Source organism: Dermacentor andersoni, chromosome 7, assembly GCF_023375885.2.
Source record: "Dermacentor andersoni chromosome 7, qqDerAnde1_hic_scaffold, whole genome shotgun sequence".
Lineage (NCBI taxonomy): Eukaryota > Metazoa > Arthropoda > Arachnida > Ixodida > Ixodidae > Dermacentor > Dermacentor andersoni.
The window spans coordinates 8,742,887-8,769,603 of record NC_092820.1 but is presented as its reverse complement, the minus strand read 5'-3'; the positions used below and the strand labels follow the sequence as shown (position 1 = coordinate 8,769,603).

At 45.3% G+C, this 26,717-nt stretch overlaps 1 protein-coding gene across 1 annotated transcript in view; it reads left to right on the top strand.

Moving 5' to 3' along the window:
• Positions 1-26,717, top strand: part of Atg14 (autophagy related protein 14) — a 166,105-nt gene that overhangs the window by 26,258 nt on the left and 113,130 nt on the right. The window contains exons 4-6 of the mRNA XM_050182404.3: positions 8,316-8,358; positions 17,237-17,318; positions 25,406-25,649. Of these exons, the coding sequence (XP_050038361.1) occupies positions 8,316-8,358; positions 17,237-17,318; positions 25,406-25,649 (369 nt within the window). The remainder of the gene's footprint in view (positions 1-8,315; positions 8,359-17,236; positions 17,319-25,405; positions 25,650-26,717) is intronic.

Sequence of the window (26,717 nt, the reverse complement as noted above, 5' to 3'; positions counted from 1 at the left end):
CAAGCGAGACACTCTCTCCACTCGTGCCGTCTAGCCTCAGCAAGCGAAATTCCTTTCCTGCATTCTCCCAGACCGGACCTCGAGGATCGCGTGATGCATACGTCATGGGCCCCGTCTTAATTCTTTTTTATCCTTGCTTTTTTTTCCTTTTTTATTTCTTTTGTGGCATTGCGCGTGAGCTGTTGTGATTGTCTCATTTCGTGCAGCGTACGATTTTGAGCGCTGTGCGCAAGGATACATGACTATGCAAAAAAGGTGAGGCGTGCAGACAAGATGCAAAAGAAAAGTGGACAACACGAATGCTGGCGTTTGTGTTGTCCACTTCTCTGCTCTTGTGTCCTGTCTGCATGCCTCACCTTTTTTGCATAATGAATCGTTACCAACTAGCTCAGCTTTCTGTCGTTCTAAGATACATGATTAGCGGTATAATTCAGTGCCAGAACAGGCGGATCGCAGAGCATCATCATGCAATGGAACATGGTAGAAAATGGAATAGTTTCGGTACCTGCGCACCTGACTGCACGACCGTGGGAACAAGCAGACGAAGCGAAAGTACATCTCTCTTGCTTCACTGCAAAGTAAAAAAAAAAAAAACGCGCAGACGTTCCATTTGCATGTTTTATTATTTCTCTAAACTTCAATTCGTCAATTCAAGCTAGAGACCACACAAGTAACAGATGTTGCCTTGAATAATTCTCGAAGTCACGTTTAACCACGAGCAACGTCACACTGCAGACACCAGTAAGTAGGCGCAGGGATATGAGTACGTCACCGTCCGGCTTCGAGCACGGTCGCCGCGAGGGAAAGGGAAAACGGTGTTCGGATTGAAATTTCAGATTTTTCTGCGATGCGTAGGGATGCGATTCTTTGCAAACATGATTGTTAGCACGCATTGTATGCTCTGCACTTGTTAGCTCAAAGCTGGCCAGACCTGGTGAGGGTAAGGCAGCTGGGCAGAGTCTTGTGAGAGAAGTCTTTGCCCAGCAGTGGACTCGCAGCAAGCTGATCACAACTGGCATTTAAAACGTGTCTAGTGGGGGAAAATTATTCTGTGAAAACGTTATGGCCTACAGGCCATGTGATTGAACTGTACACTGAGCTCACACTCAGCTTGCGCTTCAGCGCAAGGAATTGTTGAGTGCGAGCCGATAGTCGCAGAGCTTAGCTTGCTCTGTGAACTTGAACAATGTATAATTCATTGCATATGCAATTTTGCATATTCTCCCTCAAATTTTCAGGGAACTTATTTTCTTCAGTATAACCTGGACTGACCAGTAGTAAGGCTATAGGTCCCACCAATATTGTGTAGTGTCTTACTTTGTTGCATACAAATAAATAAATAAATGAATGAACGAATGAATCATTTTTGCGCTGTACAGCTGACACTTTATATTGTGCCATTTGCTATTATGCGGTTAATGAATACCAATTTTGTGGGAGAAGGGTCTCACTTAGGTGTGCCCAATATAACCCAGGTATACAATCACATATTTGATCAATAGGAATTTTACAGCGAAGCTGTTAGCCTCTAGTTGGTCAGGATTTTTGGCGGTGGCATCCTCACGGAAGAAAAAAAAGAACCTTCAACGATTGAAGCAAAAGGTGCATATAGTCTTTGGTATCATGCAGACAACATACGGTAAAACCTCATTAATTCGAAGTCATCAGGACCGCAAGAAATCTTCAAATTAAGCGGGTTTTCGAATTAACCAAACGCACAAAAAGACTCGACTCAACCCAGGCAACAAATTTCTCTGCAGGAATGCGTTACCTTTATTCGGCGATATTTGGATTACTTTACTCTTTCGTTACCACGCCTATTCAAATCGATCACCGGTGAACGATGCTTTAGATCACTGATTTTGAATGTTGAAGCCATTTCTTATCCACTTAAGGCCATCCAGTAGTTAGTACAGGCACTTAACTTTCGGAATCAATTGAAATTCTCGCGTTACGGCAACGTTGTGATTTTTTATGGACCTTTTCGCGAACTAATGTGCGTATGTTGTTGCGAAAGGAGGCGTGGCTGTCACCTTCTGCCGGGCTCGAGAAAAAAGCATGCCGCTCATTATTACACTGCACTAGCATCAAAATTTTGTAATCAAATGAGTCCTAGCAAGTCAAGAATTTATCGCAGGCTTTGCTGCCTGACAGTGCTGAGCGGTGATAATTAACCGAAAATGACGCCAGCTGTTCACTAGTGAACGGTGGTTTGGAGTCCGAGTCATTTTATTCCGCCAAAGTGTATTTCTGAAGGTCTGGTGCATGTTCAACATGTGGACCTGGCACTTTCAACCAGTTTCCAAGAGTTTCGGTTTCACTTCTCATAAAATCCAGGCAAGGGGCGCTGCTGGTGTCACTGCGCAGTTATCAAAAGTCGCTCCCATGGCGTTGTCCTGCGCGGTTGCGTCGTGAGAAAAGAGTTGTGCTCCAAACTATGCTGCACTCGCACTTCAATTTAGTGGTAAAGACTCGAGTTACGATTGCGAAGATGACAGCAAAGCAGATTCAAGCTCTGACGGCAGTCATGTTTTGAGTCAGCATGGGACATCTGCAGCTCTTCACCGGCGAGTTTACGGCCTTGAGAGGTCTCCTTCCTTGTGCGCGCTTATCTGTCGATCTTTTTGCATGACCCGAGAGCTGTACTGATCATCTTCAGGGTGCATACTTCGCTGGGTTAGGATGTGCTGCCATTGGTAGCAAAGAAGCTTCCGTTCACGCCAAGAAGGCTGCCCGTTGCACATCTCAGCCCAGCACTGTGGATCAGCGGAAGACAGTTTACAATGGCGTGGGATTTCTTTCTACCCTTCTTCTTAGTAGAAGTGATAAAAACAATCTGCAAAAATGCAAACAGATATGCTTGGATGCATAATCTTGTAGTTGCCCAGCTACGCTGAGAGCAATCGGTCCTGGATGAGGTGCATGAATCTAGACAAACTAGGGAAGTATTCCTTGAACTTCTCAGCAGATGCCGAAAAGGTGGAACTGAAAAATGTGTTACGAGGACCACAAAGTTGAACAAACACCAGTAGACGTTTTGTAGGAAAAGTACAGAGTGCACCTATGCTTCACAAAATCCAGGGACTGCTTCACTGCATGGCATGAGCAATCAACTGGTCTTAGTTTCTTTTTTGTATCCAAAGAATGGCATTGTACATGAGTGAGTGAGTGAAGAAACTTTGTTGTGAATGCCTGCAGAATGGTTAGCCTTCCCCTGTTAGGGGGTGTACATAGCATTTATTTTTTCAGACACTATTCCTGGGTTATTTATCTTTTAAATGTATATACTGAATTTCCTTTCTTTTTGTAGACATCATGTTTTTTTATTGTTATTTTTATCAACTGGCAGCAAAAATGGCGCTTTCTAGAATTTTTGTTCTCCCCATTAAAACTTTTTTTGTTGGGCAACATACGTTTCTGGAAAGAGCATTTCATTATGCATAATATGCTATGTTGCAATGTGCACTGTAATAAATTTGTAGTGGCAAATTTTTTTCCAAGACCTATATAAAATTACCATTTTCTTGGGGTAACGAAAGAGTTAATGTAATCAGAGATGCTGGTTTGCTGCGTCCTGTAGTTCGAGGCTCCAAGGGTCATGTTTTCTAGTTGGCCAACTACGTGCAGCAATTGAGAATTTCCACCGTGGCACTCAACAAAACTGTGGATAACGTTCAGCAATTCAATAACTTCCCCAAGAGCGGGTGCTCAGGAGGGCTCGATAGTGTTGTCGTCGTCGCTGCCATCACACATGGTCGCATCAGCAGTAGCTTCACTCTCCAAGTGCGAGTAGCACGTTTGTTGATCAGTTTAAAAGTTCAGATACTAGGCGAAGCCGACTGCGCCGGATTTTCTATTGTGTGCTCAGAGTGCATTGATGCGGTTGCAACACTCGGCTCCTTCTTCATCAAGTGCACATGAATAGTCAGCATCAGCATCGACGGTGCTTTCCTTTGAGAAGCCAACGTGTTGAAAACACCGCATGATCAAAGTGGGTTCCACTTGCTTCCGTGCATACACAATAAGACATATGTCCCTGAGGAGGTCGATAGACTTCTTGCCATTGTCGTAGCAAAGGAGCATGACACTTGAGCAGGTGGGGGCGGTAAATCTTCCGCGTGTGGTGAATGATGTCTTGGTCCATTGGTGCTTGAGATTGACGTGGTGTTCGGAGGAAGAAATACCATCCTGATAGCTTTCAGGTGGGGGATGTCACGATGTGCTGGGAAATTATCAACAATGAAGAGCCCATCACTGCCTGTGGCCGCGAACTTGCGGTCAAGCTGCAGAACGTAATCTTCAAATACTACACCCAGGCTTTCTTGTCGTGCCGGTAGATGAGCTCATCCCTTGGTGGCAGCCATGCATTTTTTAAGCAGCGAGGCTTCCCACTCTTTCCAACTACGAGTAGCGGCAGCTTGTGTTTACCGCGCATGTTTGCGCCGAACAGAACGGTAATTCCTTCTTTGCCCTGCTTTTGACCCTTGACTGCAGTGTCCTTCACTGCAGCATCTTGTAAAAAAAGGGCTGCCTCGTCAAGGTTGTGCACATCGTCTGCACCGTACTCGCTAAGCAACGGAGCCAATGTGTGTTTCTTCCAGTCGTCGATGACGCTCTCGTTTGCGCTGCCGCTCTCGCCACAGACGGCTACGGAGGTGCAACTATTGCGCTCTTTAAAACAGCTTAACCATCCATTGCTACACTTGAACTCTTCCTGCCGAAGTTGTAGAGCCAAGTCGTTGGCCTTCTCCCGCAGTATCATTCCATTGACGGGAAGGTGGGCTGCATTTGCTTTCTGCAGCCAGCGAAGTAAAGCTGATTCCACATCTTGTTACATGGGAGCCCGTACTCGCGACTGCTTCGAAGGATATGTCTTGCTGTAGACCTCCAGTGCCTTCGACTTGTTCTTCAATATTCTGGACAACGTTGAGAGGGGCATGCTGTGCCTTTCAGCCAACTCGGTCTTGGAACATGTGTTCTTACCCGCTTCTTGGATCAAGCAAAACTTATGCTGCAGCGTTAAATTCTTATACTTTGGCATCTTCGCTCACTGGCACTTCTGCACAGTTCAGAAAAAAATAAAATAAAAGAACACCACGTTAGCTGCAACACCTCTAACCACCGCACACAACGAGACGGCGCAGACCGGCGTTGCGTGCACACACTTCACCGCAGGCGCGGAGAGAGAATGGGCGAACGGCAGCCAGTGACAGCGGCACGGAACACATGCTGACGCTGCGGCCGCTGCAACTGCGAGGAGCGTGTAGAGTGGGGGACGAGAGCTTGTGACAAAAGCCAGTGTGCCCGCTGCATTGCAGTGAAGCACGTGTTCTCTCTGCAGGCGCGCATTTCGACGGTGTGCGGGGTGTACTGTGGACCGATTTTTGTGCTAGCAGTGCTACGGGTTGGGCGCTTCATCTATAAATAATCGCAAGTGCTATGTGGCATCGCCTTCCTGCTCTGAATGGCCATCGTTTCGTCGGGTTTGATGGGGATCGGGAATCGCCGCATACCACCCCAAATCTTCGAATTAACTGGGTTGGCCTAGGCCGCCGGTTTGAATTATCCGGTCAAATTTACATTGGAAAATACGAGACCGCAGAAAACCTTCGAATTAACCGAGTTTGAATTAACGAAGTTTTACTGTACAGCACAGCATTCGTTTCAATAAAGAGCAAGCATAAAACAAGCATCCAAACCACATCATTGATGATAAGGTGCTCCTGCTAACAATGCGAAGCACATAGTGCTCCCCACATCCATTTCACGGTAAGGATTCCCGCAAGCTGCTCCGGCAATGGCAGCTTGCGATGTGAGGAGTCACATCACTAACCTTTCATTTATAAAAGGACCAACCTAGAAACTGATTTCATTGTTGTTGCAGCACCACTATACATAGGTGATCCATAGTTAGGACTCCCGAGGAGCAACGTGAATACGAGGAGTGGCAAAGGGAAGAGTCACGGGCATACGAGCAGTGGCGACATGCTGCCAAAATTACCATTACTCCGATTACTCGATTACCATTACTCTAAAGTAATAAAGCATTACATAGCCCCTCAGCAGTTGTGGTGGTTTTCAGTAGGCTTCACTGGACATCCACTTTTGCAGGGCCAAGATAATTTTTGATGCATGAGCATTCTTTGGCGAGTACCCCAACCCCATCATGAAAAGTGTAATTCCTTGTACCTGCACAAAAATGCATCCTTTGCAAAGTTAAAGGCACACTAAAGGCAAATATTAAGCCAAGCTAAAGTGATAGATTAGTGCTTCAGAATCTTTAAGGCATCAATATTATTGCGAACAGAGCCTTAATAATCGAGAATTCGAGGTAAATGCAGGACATGATTAAAGACTCCCCCGGGACATTCAAGTACTTGCGCGATGACGAAAGTACTGCTGAGTAAAATTCTGTCACTCGTACTCAACCACTCGTTGCACGAAACACCCTTGCATTGTATTATAAAATGAAATAAAATGCTACTTGTCCAGTTCTATTTTACATTGAGAAAAAAGAACTCATTGAAATAACACTGAACAACGTGGGCGGTGTGAAGGTTTTGTTTTCGCTCGACTCCGGGCTGCCCACGCTTTCGTGTTTCAGTAGTTATCGTGTGGTGCTGCGCTGGTTTTGCTGGCTCACGAAACTCGCCCGAACTGCAAGTATAGAAGAATTCAACTTCCATGTGATGACGCGGGATGCCCGAACAGTCTATGCCACTTGACCAAAAAGCAGCTGCAGCGGCGAATCCGCCGCTCTGTCTTTGCTTGGTACTGCCGTCTGTCGGGTGTCGTTTTACTCACCGACGGCAGCAAAGGGTAGTGATGGCATATGCAACGTCACCACTCTTCCAGTTCAGTGGCGGGAGATTTCAATTTCCAAATAGGTATTCTGACCATTCAGATGCAATTTTCTCGTAAACTAAGTCTTTTCTTGGCACGAAACAAGCGTTGCGAAGTTTCTGGAATGGTATTTAAAGTCCACGTCGACTTTGCATTTACCTTTAGTGTCCCTTTAAGACATTTTACCATTATGATAGTGTGAATGCAGGCGACTGGTACCTTTATAAGCGATAAGGAACAATAAAAAAAATTAATAAAAGGGGATACCCATAGAGATGAGATACACAGGACTGCTTAGGAAATGCACGGGGACACTTACAGTAGGGGTGGGCCAACTGCAATTTAGGTGTCGGCCAACTTGAAATTTCGAGGTGTGCCAACTTAAATTTGAGGGTGAGCCAACTAAATTCTTGAAGTGGGCCAAGTTAAATTTGGGGTTGAACCAACTTAAAATTTAGGTGTGGACCAACTTGAAATTTTAACAGGGGTAAACTGATATTTGTGGGTGGGGCAATTGAAATTTAGAAGTGGGCCAGTTTAAAATTTAAACAGTGGTTCAACTTAAATTTGGGGGTGAGCACACTTGAAATTTGGGGGTGGGCCAACTAAGATAGGGGGCTGGGCCAACTGAAATTTGGGAGTATGCTTACGCCTGCTTACACAACTCCAGTGGAGTTTCTTCATTCTTTTTTGCTGTGGCAAGGATCTCAATCAGGTACACAATTATTGTGTAATTGATGGTGCGACCAAATACCATCTTGTCAGGTAAAAATCATTGAGAATGAAGCAGATCACTGATCGTAGTCAAAATGATGTTTTGAGATACATACGGATCTCTTGCTCATAATGGAAAGCTGGCTGTGCAGGTTAGTAGCCTTGAGTGCAAAATGAAAAGCTTGAACGTAAACATAATTGGGTGTGACAGATGATCTGTTCGTTGTCTTTCTTGTAGTTGGAATGATGAAAGATCCACAATTAAGCCTTGTCACATACCGCTCTCTGTCTACGATGTGCGCAATGTCCCAGTTTATGTCGTTACCCGTCTCCTGGGCATGCTCTGCGAGGTTAAGCTTGGTAGATGACACATTCTGTACGCTATGCTTCCTAGAGACGCTCGCTGGTGCTGCAATCACACCCTGTCTATATGGAACATCTTCTGTTTTGATCCTTAGGCATCAGTCACTTGCCTGCTCATTGCGTACTAAGGCTGGGTGGGGAATAAAAAAGTGCCTAGGGTACCCATACCAGCAAAAGCCACGCACTTACAGATGGCCATGCAGAGGAAACGTCATTTTGCTTAGACTACGGCTTCCTAGCAACGGTTACTGTGCTGTCACACGGCTGTCATAGCAACAAAATGTTTATTCCCACATTTGTGAGAGGATGACGATTCTTGATTCTCTGTTACATTGCTGCTGACAAGCTTCAGGTGTAAAGTTTTCTCTCTCTCTCTCTTTCTGCTGACAACCCAGCATCGAGGAAATGTCGGGACCCATGCTGAAAAAGGAGGCACTGGTGAGCAGGTCACATCCTTCCTCTGATGGAAACGGAAAGAATTCAGGAAAGTGCGGTGCATCCGAAACGTGTTTGTTTAAAATGCCCTCAAAATCAAGAGATTACAGAAGAGATTGGCTACAGGAAAAAAAAAAAAGTTGCAGAAATAGGGAACAAAATGTGTTATAAATGTGAAACAAAATGTTGCTACACATCATAGGAATTATTCTAAAAAGCATCACAGCTACAAAAGAAAAAAAAAAAGACTATAACTATATAGAAAGTGTTTGGCTGTGTGTAGTTGTCCAATGCTTTGCAATTGCTATCAATGCTTTGCCATTAAGGCGAAACTGCAACTTTTTAAAAAAGATCACATGTGGCAGTTAGGGCTGGTATGCCTTTTCAAGTGCGTAGACAGGATTTGTACACCTGCTTGAAACCTTTGAAAACTCTTGCATTAGAAAGAAAAGATTAAAGGGCCCTTAAAAGTCCTTGATTTCCTTGAAAACTGTGGTTTGGTTGTGACTTTTGAACATTAGCTTCAGAGCTATGCCATGGATACTGTCTATTTGGAAACAGTCATAGTTATTTTCTTTTGAGAGTGTTGTTGAACAATTTCAATGTGGTGAGCCTACAGCCACCAAGCACAGCCTTGTTTTAAGTCCCCTTAGCCCTCGTGGAGCTGGACAAAGCCAGATCAAGTGGCCAAGCCGTGCCACCATCTTGTTTTGGTACTAAAAAATAAATTGTTTGGTCACACAGCGCCCATCATTACTCCATTTTTGAGCTCTAGGCTCTAGAAATGCTTGTCTGAAAGTAAGAATCAGCTTTAACACAAGTATTTTTGGCTGAAGTTTAACACGAAAAACCATCACGCTGGAATCTTTTGGCATCATTACAGTGAGAATTAACTTAGAACTGCAATCTGAAAAGCTTGAAGCATATGTCCAAGTACGTGTATTAGCTGCTATTTCTTGCTGCTAAGAAAAAGGAGATTTTACTACTTTTCAGTGTATGTGTACAAATAAGGTTTGTTTCCTCTGCCTTTAATTTTGGCCTTCAGCATCCTTGAAATCCTTGAACTGTCCTTGAATTCTGAGTCAGATGTTCTGTATGAAGCCTAGGTAGATTTCTGCATGAGGGAGAAATAGTGCGAGAAATCAGTGTCCCGGTACCCGATTAGAAAAATGCACTAATTTTGTTTTTAATTTGCTTTGGGGCACATGCTAAAATGACAAAATTGTAGCCGAGCAGTAGAGAAGCTACGTCTGCTTGGTAGAAGATTTTACTAGCACCATTATTGAGATATCAGCTTTCATAATGAGCTGTAAAATACATTGCTGTTCCAGTTAAGATGTCTTGCATATTGTCATGTAGTAGTGACGGCAAAGAACACAGTAGCAATACTGTGAATGACGAAACTGACCTTGATTGGGTGAGCCTGTGTCCACAAAAACAGGCTACAGATGAAGCACAACGATAGTAGCAAACACATTTGGCGATCGTCGAAATGTGATGTGTAGGTCAAGCGCGTCAGCTTTTACACACGAGTCATCGAAGGTTCCAGAGGAAAGTTCCATCGGTGGTGCCCGCATGTCTTCCAGAAAGTTGTACACCATTTACGTCACACATGCAATGAGATTAAACAAGCTTCGGTGACAACAGACAGAACCATCGGTAACATTCGAGAAACTTCCGATACATACGGGCGCGTCCTGCGCTGAGCGATAACACTTGTTAGACGGTGAAAAGCAGTCACCTGAAAAAGATGAGTCAGTGCACGTGCCATTGTCATACATTGCTGGCAATGCTTCCCTCTCTGCTTGCATTCGCAACCAAAAAAATGGTGCATTGCATGTGAAGTATGCATCACATTAGTTTGATGTAACATGAAATGTCATACTTCTGTGTCGCAAAATATAAAATGTGACATATTTATTCTGTGAAAGGCATCGCGGACCTGAACCTACTTAAGGGGGGACGCGGGTCTTTAGGACAGAGAAATCGTGAAAAACTAGTTTTTTAAATTTTGTGATATTCGTAATTTTCGGTGCCCTTCCTCCCATAGCCGAAGTTTTGGGCCTTTGGGACGCCTAGTTTTAAAGAAATTATCAAATAAATGAGCGAACTCGACGTGGTTTCTCGCAAAAACATCGCAAAAGAACGCCCATGTTCATCGGCGCCGCATTTCTTAGCCGTCCGCCATTATGTGGCCATTTTGGCCTCGTTTTCTTTAAAACTGATGGCAGCGCTAAAAGGGACGAACACATGGCGAAAAGACGACCCGACGACGAGGGAACGCTACTGACAACTGGTTTATTTTTGAAAAAGGTTCAGTATTCAAGACAATCACAACACCTGCGCACAGCGGAACTGCGCCAGCCTTCTTTAAACAATAATGATATCGCAATATCGCAAGCAGTCACGGGAAGCGAAAAAATAAACCAGTTGTTAGTAGCATTCCCTCGTTGCCATGCCGTCTTTTCACCGTGTGTTCGTCCCTTTTAGCGCTACCATCAGTTTTAAAGAATGCATCACTAACTAGCCCAGCACCAAGGTTTATTGGCCTCGTTTGAAAGAGCGATCCTTCAGCTCTTTTTCCCGCTGTAGGTGAGCCTCATGCTTCGCGTTCAGGGTTGCCAGATAACTCCAACCACAGGTAGCCAAATTGGCCTCCGCAGTATCCCAAATGTAGCCAAAAGCGAAACTTTTGGGCAGCCCAAAAGTAGCCTAAAAGCTTTGTCTTTTTCTGAAGTCATTTCTTAAGCATACGTAATTAATTTTCGGCAAGGTTACCTACATATTAGTTTTTCTATGCTTGCCCACGCATGACCTCCGCGCGCATTGTCACAGAGGCCATGCGGCACGGAAAACAGATGCTGCACAAGCTCCAGAAGTGCAAAAACACTGGCATGCAGGCAAATTCATGATAGGGAAAATGCAGTCTTCATTGCAAATTCACTGTTTTATTTTTCCCAGAGCACTAAAAAAATCACAAAAGAAACAACACACAAATAGCACCGCGCACTAAACACGCTAAGCAATGGCATGCATTCCGGCGTTCAGTATTATTACTTAAAGCTCATGATAATTTCGCTTAGCGCCACACAATGCGCTAAACAAAAAACTACAGAAAACTGCAAGACAAAGCTTACACAATAGATGGCAGTTGGCACAAAATTTGGTACGATATATCGACATAGAGAAGTATGCTATGATTAAGCATGACGAGCTTATTGTGAAGTGGAACTGCTTGGTCCATACAAAATGTCAGAGCTGAAAAGGGACAAAAATTCTTGGCCCAGTTTAAAATCCTTGCAGCAGCTTCCGTTCCTGGCCAGGCCAAACTTCACGTGGAGGAGCGCTACCAATGTCTTGTTTGACATTCTGTTTCGAAGGCCGGTTTTAATGAGCGAGACCTGGCTGAACACGCGTTCGACGGCGGCATTTGATACAGGTAGTGATAGCAAAGACAGGAGAAGGGTTTGGAGTTGTGTAGGGAACGGATGGCTGTGTGGTAGCTGTGGGGCAACGGAACAGGATATGTTCTATGTTGGTGTTGGAGCAGGGGCAATTAGGGCAGGAATGGTCCGAGCGAATTGCCATGTAGGCGCCATGCGGTCGGCAGAAAATTCTGCAAATTTCAGTTGGGTTCAGCTCAGTGTTCTGCCTCCATTCTGCGGCTGAGGTTACCCACGGCGCACCGTCAACGGGAGCTAAAAGCATCTCGCGCTTAAAACGTAGGACACCGAAAGCTCACATGTGGAGACAGCAACAGTCTATGTTCGCTGGCGTGCATGCGCGGGTAGTGTTAGTTCGCAGATGGAGACGTGTTTCCTGAGGCCAGCTTTCTTCATTAAAATTATGAAAAGGACGCAAGCCTTGACCTTTTGACATGCATACGTGTTATCTCTCGTAGAACTTGGAAATTTTGATATTGTAGCAGATGCGCTCAATTTCTTTAACCTGCGGTCGTCTGCATTTTGATTCCAACGTACTTTTCATTTCTGCTTAACTATTTTTACTTTTTTTTACAGAGGAAAAAGATGTAGCCCAAAAATAGCCACATAGCCAAAAGGAAAATTCTGACGGCAACTCGGACAGAAAGTAGCCCAATTTGGCTATTATTAGCCCAATCTGGCAACCCTGGGACTCGCGTCAATGCAGACAAAATCGCAAGAAAGTAAAAAACGAATGCGAGCCCATCATTTGTGGCCTGTGATCATGTGGCAAAATGGAGGCCTCTCATTGGCCCACGCGGCGTGCGCAAAGTTCAGCCGCACGCCTGCCCGCATATTGTTCGCGCGTGCCGCCATATTGAGAGCGGATAAAGATGCGCGCGAACGTGTGATATGCCGCCGTATTGGAAGTACTGCGCCGTCCACAAGTTTGGGAAAAAATGCAGGAAATGCGTTAAAAGGCTAGCGGACTTCTTCATATCACCGACGGTAACATCGGGAAATGGCGCGCTATCGGAAGGCAAATCATTGGAGCCGCCGACGGCCAGCTCAACGACGTCGGGCGAATCTGCGATACCTGTTGCCAGCTCCCTTGGAAGTGGTGGCCAGGAACAGCGACGGAGATTTCACACAATGTTCTTCAGCAAGGATGATCGCGATCAGCCCCGACAAAAGGCAGATGAAAAGACTGCAGATTTATTGTCTCTCTTGGCCACCGAGTGGAAGCTGCGGACGCTCGCAACAACGCCCTACGACACAGGCCCGTCGACATCGGCTGCGACGTACACGGTTGTCGACATCGATATTGTGAACGAACTGCTTCACAAGACTGTGTGCCAGAAGTGCGGAGGTAATAGTGTTTCGATCTCCACAGGTGCAAATGATTACGATATCACGGTGCAACTGAGCCTGGAATGCGACTTTTGCGGCTGTTTGGAAACGAAATGGAGCTCAAGGCGCATGTCGGGAACGGCAAAATCTAATAACCCATTTGAGATAAACATTCTCGCGTCGCATGCTGTTCAAAGTACCGGGAACGGGCAAACAGCGCTGAACGACTTATTTTCAGCTATGGGGATATCCTACAGAGGCCTGCACCATAAGACGTACCAAGCACACTTGAAGGAAAGACTGAACCCATCTGCAATGGAGGCTTGTGCAAAGGTGCTTTCTAATTCTGCTTCAGCAGTAAAGGAACTTTACAAAGTGCTGGATTTTCGAAATACTGGAAACATTGCAGTTTGTTTCGATGACACTTGGATGACTAGGTGCACCTGTCCCGTATTGGTGCGGGTGCAGTAATCGAGTTGTTTTCAGAGGTACTATCAAACTTCTGTCTTGGCTGCAAATATGCACCACCAAAGAAAGATTCTGGGCACAGTGCCTGGAAAGAAAACCACATCTGCCAGAAAAATACTGATAGTAAATTCGGCCAGATGGAACCAGAGGCCCTCTTTGAGCGCTCCCTATCGCGCCATGGTTTGCGCTACACCACAATGCTTTGTGATGGAGACAGCAGGTTTTTCCTCACACTTGAAGAAGCCAAAGTTTATGGTTACATAAATGTAGAGAAGAAAGACTGCATTAAGCGTGTGCAGAAGCGGATGGGCACTGCTCTTCACAAGCTCATCCACAAGCTCAAAACAGAGCATGGTGAGAGGTTGAGTGGCAAACGTCGACTGACAGGTGACCTTATTACAAAACTCACCAATTATTATGGCTGGGCACTGAAGTCTAACGTGGACAACATAGATGGTATGCACGAACCGGTAATGGCAACCTGTCATCACATATGTTCAACTGATCAACACCAAATCACAGCCTGTGCCCAAGTGGTGCCAACTTGTGGTGCAAACAGAATGCTGCTACTGCTAGAGGAGAACCACTTTCAAAGCACCAGAGCTTGCCAGAGCATGTTAGTAAGGCCTGTCTATGAACGACTTGCCGACAAAAAACCCTTGCAACGCTGCCACAGGGGCAAGACACAAAATGCAAACTAATCACTGCACTCTGTGATCTGGTCCCTCATGCCAAAGACCAAGCATGCCTCCCTATTGGCAATAGAAACTGCGGTTGCAGAAGCAGTGACGAGGTACAGTGCAGGGACGAAAGAAGCCTCATCTCGTATTCTACGAGAAATGGAAATACAACAAAGTAGCAGGGCATCCAAAGAGCAGAAGAGAAAGACGGTCACCGTCTCAATAGTGCAGAGCGAAAGCGGGCAGCTTCAGCCGCCTTCCTTCACGCAGCAAAGCGGTGACACCATGAAAAACCATGCACCGAATATTCACCTGGGGCATATTAATGTGCTGGCTATTAAATGAAGCTATTTTATTGGTGGCACAACTCTTGAAAACAATGCCTTGTGCTCCTTGCGATTTTCTCAGTTTCTATTTTTCAGCCTGTGTGCAATCTTCCAATCAGGTTTTCTCAGCTTCCACAAGTCCAATTTTAATCATTCTTCTTTCATGTGAAACCTTATGGCTCAGTAAGTGCCGCGAGGCTACCAAATAGTGCGAGGTAAAGCTATAAATTAAAATAAATGACAATTTTGATCTAAGTAATTGTGCCTGTACTGCTAACATGAAGTTCAAAGGCTTACAACTTTTGTTCTGGAGAAACTAGAATGACAAGGCTTGTCTTGCAACACTCCTTAATTAGTGTAGGTTGTAATGGTAAAGAGTAGAACAAAATATATGCAGTACATTTTTTTAGACGCATGACAAAACATTTTTACCAATATGTGTCTGTTAAAAAAGAATGGTACGAAATACATTAAAATAAGCTTTAGATTTAAGACCTGTGCATAAAACTACATACACCTAGAAATTTTCATCATTCTAGCTCAAATATTAAAGAAAATAATTCAAAACCCCACATATCACCTTAAGGCCAAGGGAGTGGAGTGACATATATCTTTGACCAGTGCCCGCGGCATCACTTGGGCTCGCAACTAAAGCACAGCACGGCATATACTGGAAGCAAAATGGTGCTCTGATAATAGGTCATTAGCAAGAGTGCACAATTTTTGGGGCCGAATTGAATACGAATCGAATAGTACCAGATGCGAATACATTTTGAAATGTTTTCGAATAAACAGCCGTCATCACAATTAAAGTAAAACCTCGTTAAACCGTATCCGCTTATTGCGTATGGATCGGTTAACACGTAGTGTTTCCAATTTTCGGCGCGCAAACACGGCGGTGCGTCGTCTCCATTGGACAGCCCGGCCGAACAACGAACCTCAGAGATCGGAACGGCCTCCAAGTGCCCTGTTTGTTTGTGTGTTTGTGCTTGAAGCCACACCAACATCATTTCGGCGCCGAGCCAGAGAGCGTTGTGTCATCGTGCAAAGCAGGACTCGCATCATGCCAAAGCTCGGATAAGAAAGATGCCGTGTGCTCAGCATAGAAGAGAAATTAGACATTGTTTGTACTATCAAACGTTACGCAAAGAAGTAGCCGCTAGCACGCTACATGGGTCTACTGTTGACTACAGTGTGTGGCATTTGGAATATGAAGCAGTTGCTTGGCAGCGCTACTGCGACCGTGAAGAGGTGTTGGCTACGAGGTTCGACTTTTCACCATCGTGACCTCTGTTGTTGCCGAAGTGTCGCCTAGTGACATTGATAAGGATGACATGGAAAGCGACAGCACGGGCGATTCAGGCCCGACAGTGGCAGAAGCTGCGCTTTACATCAGCCTCATGAATGCAATCGTCGCAACGAGAACAGCACCTCGAAATGAAAAGGTGCCCCTCGACTTCTGCAGTGGTACTGCCCCTGTGGACGGAGAACATGCAACGCCAATGAGGAATCTGCCATGCGAGTGTTTGCCAAGAAGAGGGGGCTGGCTGAAAAGCTGGCTCACAGCTTCAGTAAGTTTGAGGCCGTTGTTGTCGCTGCTAGGCCGCTGCAGCATCAAACGAAAATAACACTTTTGTCGCGCAAAGTAAATAAATACTGCATGTTTTTTCCCCTTTTATCACACTATCTTTGAGTTCTGTTTTTTACAGGTAAGTGGGCGATCTCATGCTATTTTGGTTAAGGAGCACTACTGTTTAGTACATATTTTTTCTGAGCTCCGGCCAATTATGTTTTAACGAGGTTTCACTGTAATATAAAACCATGTTCACATCCTATAATTCCTAATGTTGGCACATTTTTGTCATTACTGAGTGCGCTATGAAGCACTGTTTATTAAAAGCACAAATGAAGCATTAGGGGCAAACAAGTATAGTTTCTTCGCATGCACAAGACTATTCAGAGAGTGCAAATGGTTGCAGTATAGCCTGTAAAGTATGAGTACCTAAGCAGCAGGGCCTGCTCCACTACGCAAGTTCTCATGTTGTGTGTCTAGGTTACGCCCACGGGGCTGAAAATTCACTATAATTTTGCGCCAATATTATGTTTAATTGGGTGCAGTTGATGTTCTTGAATATTCTATAAGTATTAAAAAATGTTTTCATTTACGAATACAGACAATTTGATTCTAAGACCGAATTGAATAGGACACTATTCGATTTGGTAGTCGAAAGTTTCAAATAATTGCACACCCCTAATCATTAGACTTAACTGATGGCCACGAGTTGCAGTTATAAAATATGAATTAGCTATTCCATAGAAAGCCTTGCGGATCAAAAACCACCGCTCGACAACGTGCGCAGAGTGAGACTTGGGTGGCGAGACCGGTTGTGTAGCTTCCGCAGCATTGTATAGAACATGGTACAGTTAATTAAGAACAGGTCAAAAGATATGTTAATTGGGATAAGCGAAAGTTACAAATGTTCGCTAGCCTTTTGTTGCATTCTCAGAACAGTCAGTTTTGTGTGTGTGCACATGCCAGAGAGAGGGAGAATGTTATTGCCATTGCCTAGCTCACGGCTGAAGAGGTTACGGAGCCACTTGTGTGGTGGTAGACAGTTCAGCACTGTGTTTGCAGAGGGATGCCATGCAGCGGACACGGGACCAGGTTGCCTACCTTCGCATTGTCCTTGAGGACCTCAAGAGACGGAGAGAAGAGGGCAAGTTTTTCCCTAGTGCAGGCTGTGCTTGTGTCACATGACGATTGTTGTGTACCAGATATGCATGACTCTACCAGCTAAACTGCTGGTGCCTTCTTGCTGATACAGTGGACAGATGGGATGCTAGCGTCTCGTGCTCCCTGATGTTTGTTATCCCACACGGCTCGCACATCTTCTGACGTTCGGCTTTCCCGCTTGATACACCAGTGGTGCGTCAAGTGCCACTGTGCCAATAGCACCAATCTGCGCCGACTAAAATTTGTTGCTCCATACTGCTCCAAAAGTGTCCTTTTCACCTAAATTGCACCACAATGTATAATCGGTGATGTGAAAATTAGGAAGCTACCAAGTCATACAAAACGAACTGTGGCGCCATTGCATTTATTTGCCGCATTTGTTCAGGGCATTACAGCCAGCGAGGCTGGCTGTAAGGTGATTGAATTGAATTGATTCCTATTTTTATATGCCAACTGTGAGGTGTGCATGAGGCTACAGGGAGTTGGGTGGCCATGCTAGCTTTGCGATGACAAGATCAACACAGTAGTTTTACTCATTGAGGGCTGATGCACGATGGTGCTTTGTAAGCAAGAAGGTGATGACTGTCCACCGTTCTTATTCGTGTTGCTTGCTTGCAGCTTTATTAGTTGCCCTGTATTACTTCTCTTCTTCAAGAGAATTTGGGGTCGTTGAATTTAGCATTCGGCATTACAACCATAATGCCGATGCATGATGATCAGATTTATGCTTTGTCAACTATGTCCTTGGTAATACTGCATTTACTTCCATAATGATTGCACTCGCGTAATGATCGCACCCCTGAATTTTGACGATTTTTTTTTCTTTCCTGTGTAACTAGCTGCAGTGGTATGTCGAGTGCCAAGTCTAGCTAATGATGATTGTGCTTACTATCTGTCGAATGCAGTCGAATGTTACGTGAACGACTCTTCAAGACATAACAAGCAGTCTGCACACATCGAACATTCTTAAGCAGATGCCCCATTTCATTCCTTTCATCACTTTCCGCACTTCCATGAAAAAAAAGAAAAAGCTACAACCAAACTTGCCTTGGCTTTATTATTTGTTGGCTTTATAATGGTTGTGGTCAACAACAACAAAGAAAGGCGCCTTTCGATTCTTCTCGTCTGCACTCGTGGGCACGCAACAAATCGTGAGCGGCAACGATAGTGGCCACGTTTACACTGATACGTTAGAAGTGTACCCTATTCATACGCCGATATTTGTAACGCAGCTAAGATATTCGCCCACCTATAGCAGAAGCGGTATTAAGCATAGCACGCCGTATTAAGATAGCAGTGAAGACCAATGCCGCAGTTTCTGCAGCGTGCCCACCATGGGTTTCTGTCACTGACTGCTAAGAGTGCCCATCTCCGTTTCTGTCCTCTCAAAGTGGTCATGGCTACGTTATTACCACAAACTTGCCGATAGTAACGATATTATTCGTTACTGATACGGAAGAAACTGTTTCAATGCGCGTAATGTACTCACGAGAAGAAAAAAAATTGCGTTCGGCGCATTCAATTTGCTCTGCCGGCCGCCATTCTTATTTTGGTGCCCTGCACTGTTCCAGCGGCAGCCGCCTATTTGTTGACCTGTTGTCATCCCGTAGCAAATGCGGGATGAAAAAAAAAAGTTTCCTTTTTGTAGAAAATTTAACACGCGCAATAATTGCACCCTTGAATTTGCATCAATTTCTTGGGCAGAAAAGTGCGATGATTATGTGAGTAAATACGGTACATGGGCCTTTGGTAAAGCTCGTGGAAAAAAAGTTGTATGCAGATGAGCAAGTAGTCAAGCCCTATATGCCTTTCCTGCTAGTGCATATCAGCGGAAGCATAAAGGACATTTGAGGCCCACACCAGCCTGATATGGTTCATAAAACAAAATTTGTATGTGCGGAACATCAAACCTACCAAGTGGTCCTTAGTGGGAAAATAAAGCTAATTTCAGCTGCCCTAGTAAATTACTCATATAGATAACAAGAGCCCCTCTTACCGTGAAAACGGGCTTCATAAGCCAGAACAGACGCTCTAATGAAAGACAAGTGAGCTTGGATTTCCAGTGTCACCTCACCGTGACATTGTCATGGCAACTGCTCAGGCCCAGATAACTATTTGTCGGTGGAGTTGTACAACAATCCATCCTAGAAAAGCGGAAGTCTGCTTGGCAAATTTCAAAAGCTTCTACAGGTTGTAATGTTTGGGGTTGGGCATGAAATAGATGGTAGCTGGCCCATGCCGTTGTCCAACTCATCCACGCTGAGGATGTTGTTGAAGAGAGAGACTTGTTCTCATCGAGAACGAGGAATATGGGATTAATTTACAGTATCTACACGAGAACGTTACAGTTCATCACTAGCATGATTGAGAGAGAATGCACACTGAACAGCCGACAACGGCTGCTTAAATGCACTCTGTCCTCCCCAGATCCCTAGGTGAGGGAAAACGGCCGTTCAACCTTCGACTGATGGGAGCGTGCAAAGTCATCATCGCCGACCCGCCTTTGAGGGGGAGGGTTTACACACTGACTTCTGCACAGGTTTCACTGAGCACACCGCGGTGAGAGGGTTCTCGCAGACGGGTCCTGCCCAGGGCAGGCGCTTCTTGATTCCAGTGTTGACTCCGCAGACAGTGGCCACCATGTCTGTCCATTGACTGACAACTTCTAAGACCTGTGAGATGGTGCCGCAAAACATCTCCTTCCAGGAGTTCCCCCGCTCCAAACAAACGGTGACGGTGAATCCACGAACAATACTCGGTCCGCCGACCGCATGTAGACAGTGGCACCAAAGGGCAGTTGATGCAGTGCATTATCGTCCTTACAAAGCGAGTCGCTGCAGCAGACATGGTGGCGCCGATGGTCTGTTGACTCGGCGGTCGCTTCTCCATAGATCGCCAGCTTCGCAACTGCGGTGGGCTGAGAGAATTATGTAGGTCGGTACCTCTGCAGGCCGATCGTAACAAAGTTCACAATGAACCAAGTACGAAAAAGTACTTTGAAATCCGTGACGTCAAGCCAGCACTGATATCGCAGGGCAATATTTATTAAGGACTGTGACCTTCATTTGTTGTTCTAATAATCCACTTAATACCTGGAAGTTGAAGAGTGCTTCTCTTTATAGTGTCCCTTTAATGTTCCTTGCGTGGTTTCGTAAAGTGCCGTCATTAGCATGTCGAGGTTAATGTATGATCGCCACTGCTGTCGTAGCTTGCTGTGGTGAATCATATTTTGCTCCTAGTTTTTATGAGTAAATAATCATTTGAACTTAAGGGAACACTAAAATATATTTAATTTTTTTGCGTGCGCGTTTGTGGAAGGCTTACACCTGCTCCAAACACAGCAGAAGGTTCTCCAAAATTAGATTTTGCCTGCTCAAGTGGCTGCTTCAAAACACTGCACACGCACAGTGGTGGAAGTCAGGGTGATAGTTACACAGCTCCTAGAGATGGCTCAACTGTTGCAGTGTGAGCGCCACTTGATCGCATGGATAACGCTGGCGGGAAAGCAACTTGTTTTCTGCTCTTTGGCTTCAGGATGTTGGCATGCATGGACTGACCATGCTTGTCAGTGCACATTGAGGGACTGGAACTAGCATGGGTAAACTCGAACGCCGGGACGCGCTTCCATTTGCAGGACCACACCCGTAAGCGACTTAGACCTCAATCAGCATCTTGCATGGGCAGATATTTTATTTTTGAACGCAGCTCTTAGGCGGCTGTTCCTGAGGCGAGTGTTCACGTTGTACCTCGTAACCAAGCGAATTAGCATAGCGAGAGACGAAAGGGAACATGGAACGCAGCGTGGTATGAAAGATGCGAGGAAGAAAGCGAAGGAGGAGGGTATGGCAAAAGGGTGAGAGGAAAAGTAGTGCGGTGACAGTGGATTCGAGATGGCGCCAGATGGCGGCTGCTGTAAATCGCACCTACACGTCACCCACATGCTAGCTTGCAATGTCCACATTAGTGAGGCAGTGGTGCCACACTTTGCTCCATCTGCAAGGTGCCGCGCGAGACAGATCGTTCGCGCCAGCCAACATATCACGAAATGATAATACAGCTGCACTCAAATTTCACTTTAGGGAGAACCATAATCATTGGTGAAATATTTTAATATTGTATTCATTCTTTCTGTAATTAATGCAGGGTGGGTGTTCTGTAGGCTTGTGCGAGTATTTAATTTTGAATATTTGATCAAATACAGTCAAACTTTGATATAATGAAGTTTTATTTGCCATGGCATGGGTAGAGGAGGAGACGTGCACCCAAGGGAAGAGGGCAGATGGTTCTCCGGCACCCCCCCTCTTGCCCTAATGCATGCCTCATCACGTTACCTCACATTCGCCCGCATTGTGCTGAAGGAATCGCCAGCTTTTGTGTTTCTCCGAGTGCTCCAAGCTGCCGTGTGCAAGTTCTTTACCAGTGAGACCAGTGGTGGAGCAGCATTTGCTGCGTACCGCATCCCATCTAGCGTACTTCAGTTCGGTTTTTTGCCGCTTGAACTTTTCACATGGATGGACATCTGCAAAAAACTTTTGCCTCTGCTGACACATTCATAGTTCTTTTTTTCTTAGATTTACTACCCATACAAGCTCCAAGTATACGTTTGAAATGGCCGAAAACTTTGTTGAATCTAAACCATGTCACAAAATTACTTCATTAAACCGCGAAAAAAAAAATTACATGGTCTTTAATGGAACTACGATCGGGATATGAAAACGGTTTGTTACGTAGCAAGTTTTATTAAATCGAGGTTCGTTATATCGAGGTTCATGATATCAAAGTTTGACTGTACTATGCTATTCAGTATTTGCTTCAGCTGGAATTTCAGTATCGGAAGTTTTGAAGTATTTGGCACAACAAGTATGAATTTCAAAAGGTATATAAAACGTGCGTAATCTGTACTTTTGCTTTTGGTGAGCAAGGCGCATCACACAGCTCGTAGGCAAGACAAGCCACTAATGAATTTGTTTAAAGGTGCCCGCTGATTTTTGCACGCATTTCGATAGGGGCGAAATGCGAAAACACCTGTGTACTTAGTTTAGGGGCACGTCGAAGAACCCCAGGTGGTCCAAATTTCCGGAGTCTCCCACTACGGCATGCCTCATAATCAGAAAGTGGTTTTGGCACGTAAAACCCCCCTAATTTAATTTTAATTTAATGATTTTTGCATGTGCCCAGTTATTCGTACATCGATCCCATGGAACCGCCACCTTCTCTAGTGAACCAGTGTGTAATGGCTACTGAAGTTTCGGACGATGCCATAAGACATCTGGATAGATTTTTCAGTCATAATCCGCATGCATGTAGCCGTTAAAAATGGTGACTGCAACGAATGCACCATTCACTTAGTTCCCATACTATGGCTTTCGCGAACGATATTGTTTCTTGGCTTCCCAAAAGATGCATGGCCGCAGTGAATGGAGTTGTGCTGACTCTGCACTTAACTGTAAATTTGGTCGCCAACACTCGCCACAGCAGCAATGAGGCAAGCCGTCCTGGGTATTTCCTAGGTACACTTTGTGGCGCAAAATACATTTCTTGAAAAGAGACAGAAGAAAGGAAGACAGGGAAGCGCCAAACTGCCAACTGTTTGATGACAGCCTGAGCAAACGTATATAGAAGAAAAGGCGACTTCCGCTCATGCGCAGGGAGCCAAGGTGTGACAGAACAACATGGTCATGATAACGTACTTTGGATAAAGCACATTTCTGCAGAATATACCGTATTTACTCGCAGAATGATTGCACTTTTTGTAAAAAAAAAATTGGCGCAAATTCAGGGGTGCGGTCATTACGCGGGTTAAATTTCCTAAAAAAAAAATTTTTTTGTCATCCCAAATTTTTTTGTCATGACAACAGGTCAACAAATAGGCGGCTGCGCCTGCATGTAGTGCGGAACACCAAAACAAAGATGGTGGCCTGCAGAGCTAGCCAAACGCGATTTTTGTTCTCGTGAGTAGATTACATGCATTGAAACAGTTTCTTTCGTATCAGTAATGAATAATATCGTTAATATCGGCAAGTTTGCAGCAATAACATAGCCATGCCCACTTTGAGGGCACAGAAACGGACGGGTGCGCTTAGCTGCCAATGACATAGGAACACATGGCGGGCATGCTGCGGAAACTGCGGCATTTGTCTTCACTACTATCCTAATACGGCACATTTCCGCTAAGAGTGGGTGAATATCTTAGCCGTGTTACAAGCGTCGGCGTATGAATAGGGTACACTTTTAACGTATCAGTGTAAAGGTGGCCACTATCGTTGCGGCTCGCGATTTGTTGCCTGCCCACGAGTGCAGATGAGAAGAATCGAAAGGCGCCTTTTTTGTTTTTGTTGACCACAACCATTATAAAGCGTACACATAATAAAGGCAAGTTTGGTTAAAGCTTTCTTTTAGTCATGGAAGTGCAGAAAGTGATGAAAGTAATGAAATGAGGCATCTACTTAAGAATGTTTGGTGCGTGCAGACCGCTTGGTTTGTCTTGAAGAGTCGTTCACGTAGCATTCGACAGATGGTAAGCGCGATCAATATTAGCTAGACTTGGCACACAACATATCGCTGCGGCAAGTACGAGGTGCGATCATTACACACAAAATAAAAAAAATCGAATTTTGATGACAAAATGCAGGGGTGCGATCATTACGCGAGTGCGATCATTATGCGAGTAAATACGGTAATACGATAGATGTATCGCTGACACAATCAAACCCTTTCTTTTTAATATAAAGCACTTCCAACAACTCCCTTGCAGTTTGGTCCCTACTTTTGGCAAGAATCAATACTTGTTCAAAGCATGGCGTACAACGACAGGCTTTACAGTGCGCAGGAAGATGCGCCTTGTCACACTTGCCGAAGCTATTAGCGTGCTCCCTCAGTCTGTCATTAATACAACGTCCCGTTTGTCCGACGTATGACTTGCCACAATCTAGGGGTATCTCATAGACCACTGCTTCAACACAGTCCCTGAAATGTTTGGTGTGCTGCTTCTGGCAGCCCCGCGGCCCCTAATAGTAACACTAATAGTATCGGCAAGTGTGACAAGGCGCATCTTCCTGCGCACTGTAAAGCCTGTCGTTGTACGCCATGCTTTGAACAAGTATTGATTCTTGGCACTAGTAGGGACTAAACTGCAAAGGGAGTTGTTAGAAGCGTTTTATATTAAAAAGAAAGGGTCTGATTGTGTCAGCGATACATCTATCGTATTATATTCTGCAGAAATGTGCTTCATCCGAAGTATGTTATCTTGACCATGTTGTTCTGTCACACCTTGGAAGTTGTCACACCTTGTCACACCTTGGAAGCGGAAGTTGTATTTTCTTCTATACGTTTGTTCAGGCTGTCATTAAACAGTTGGTAGTTTGGTGCTTCACTGTCTTCCTTTCTTCTGTCCCTTTTCAAGAAATGTATTTTGCGCCACAAAGTATACCTAGGAAATCTAAGCACCAACTTGCCCAAGAAGAAGTCCTCTTGGAATGTTGTCCTGGGTAGTTTGCCACTCAATTTGTCACTCATTGGTTATTGGCCCAGAGATAATGTACAGTGCTCATGGAATGAAACGCGTCAATTTAGGGCTAAGTAATGCGCATACTTTCGTTTCCACCGGCTGAAGTTCGTGTCGCATCGACGTAATTCTGGCGCGTACACTTACATCGGGCTCCTCGGCACTTTTGGTGACCAAATTCCTAGCGACATGACATGGTGCTCTCGCGTACTTTGCACATATGCAGGGTTCTACTAAATGCTCTGTGTCGCGTTTCATTCCGTGAGCACTGTACATAGCAAGCAGGCCCATCAAGCTTGCCTGTGTGTTTACCATACAGAACGAGTTAGGCAGCCTTACTGCTAGTGTCATGCAGCCAACGTCGTACTTTGTGGCATGACAAAGATGTGTGAATGCGGAATGCACAAGCCCAGTTTCTTGGCTTAAGGTGTCCCCAAAAGCTCTCGAGACCCCATGCCTTTGAAGTTCGCTGTTAAAAACCCTGGAAATGTTTTGCACAATCTCTGCTGCGAACCCAGGACCTGAATGGCATCCACTTTTCTGCACCTCTTTCACTCTCCTAATAGAGGAGTCACAACTGAAGCAGGAGCGTTTGGACTACTGCCTGGCCGAGCGGGATGTGCTGCATGTGCAAGGCCAGTTGCACCTGCGGTCGCAGCAGCTGCACGAGCTGCAGGAATCTCTAGAGGAGAAGCGTGGGCGACTTGCTGAGTGCCAGCTGCGGCGCCAGGAACTGGTGCGAGCATATGTGGGTGACCTCGCCCACGACATCTTCCCGATTCACGAGGAGGAGCGTCCGGTGGGAAGTAGGTGGGTATGCTATGGTATGGAGAACTTTATTGGGTCCTGAAGGTCAACCCTACGTTGACGCGGGCTGCTCCCACGTTGGGACTGTCAGGCCGAGCCCTTCAGCCACATCGCGGGCCTTCTTGACTGCCGTAATTGGTCAGAGAGTGATTCACTGTGTAGCATTTGCCGCCACCATTCTTGTTCCTTGTCACAGTCTGTGAAGACCGCGGGGCACTGCCAAAGCATGTGGTCAAGAGTAATGATGCCATTGCACTTATTACAGTTGGTTTGAGTTTCCCTCTCCGGATAGATCCTGTTAATAAAATCTGGACTTGGGTATGTTCTTGTCTGTAGCAAACGTAATGGGACCGCTTGGGCTCTGCAAAGCTTACCGTGTGGCAATGGGTATTCCCTTCTGCTTAAATAATAATGCTTCGTGATTTCGTTATATGTTAATAATCGATCCCTGTGTTCCCCGGGTGAAGTGTAAGTTGCTCTGTCTTGAAGAGCACGGCTAGAAAGTCCTCGTGCTGCTTCATTTGCCACCTCATTGAGGTTTCTCCGAGCTCCGTCCACCACCCCCAGATGTGCAGGAAACCAGCGGATTTCAATCCTCTCACTGTTGACCTTCTCTAATAATTTTGTTGCTATCCGTGTCACATATCTGTTGGTAAAGTTGCGTATGGCTGTTCTAGAGTCACTGTAAATATGTGTCCACCGATTAGCCCGGATGGCTAAGGCGATTGCTACTTGTTCTGCTACTGTTGGGTCCTTGGTATAGACGGTGATGGCATCCCGTATGTTACCTTGAGTGTCTACAACAACGGAGGTATACGCATCCTTACTTTTAACCCAGGCAGCGTCAACGAACACCGCCTGCTGCTTATGTTGATCTATGTCTTGAAGGAGTGCCTTCGCCCTTGCCTTCCGTCTCTCGAGGTTACGTGTCAGGTGCATGTTCCTAGGGAACGGGGTCGTCTTTATTTTTTCTCGTAGTCCCGCTTGCAGTTGCATTAATAATTCTCCTTTGTTGATGTGGTTGTTAATTTCTACACCAATTTCTTCAAGTAGCGCCCTCCCAGGTCGTGT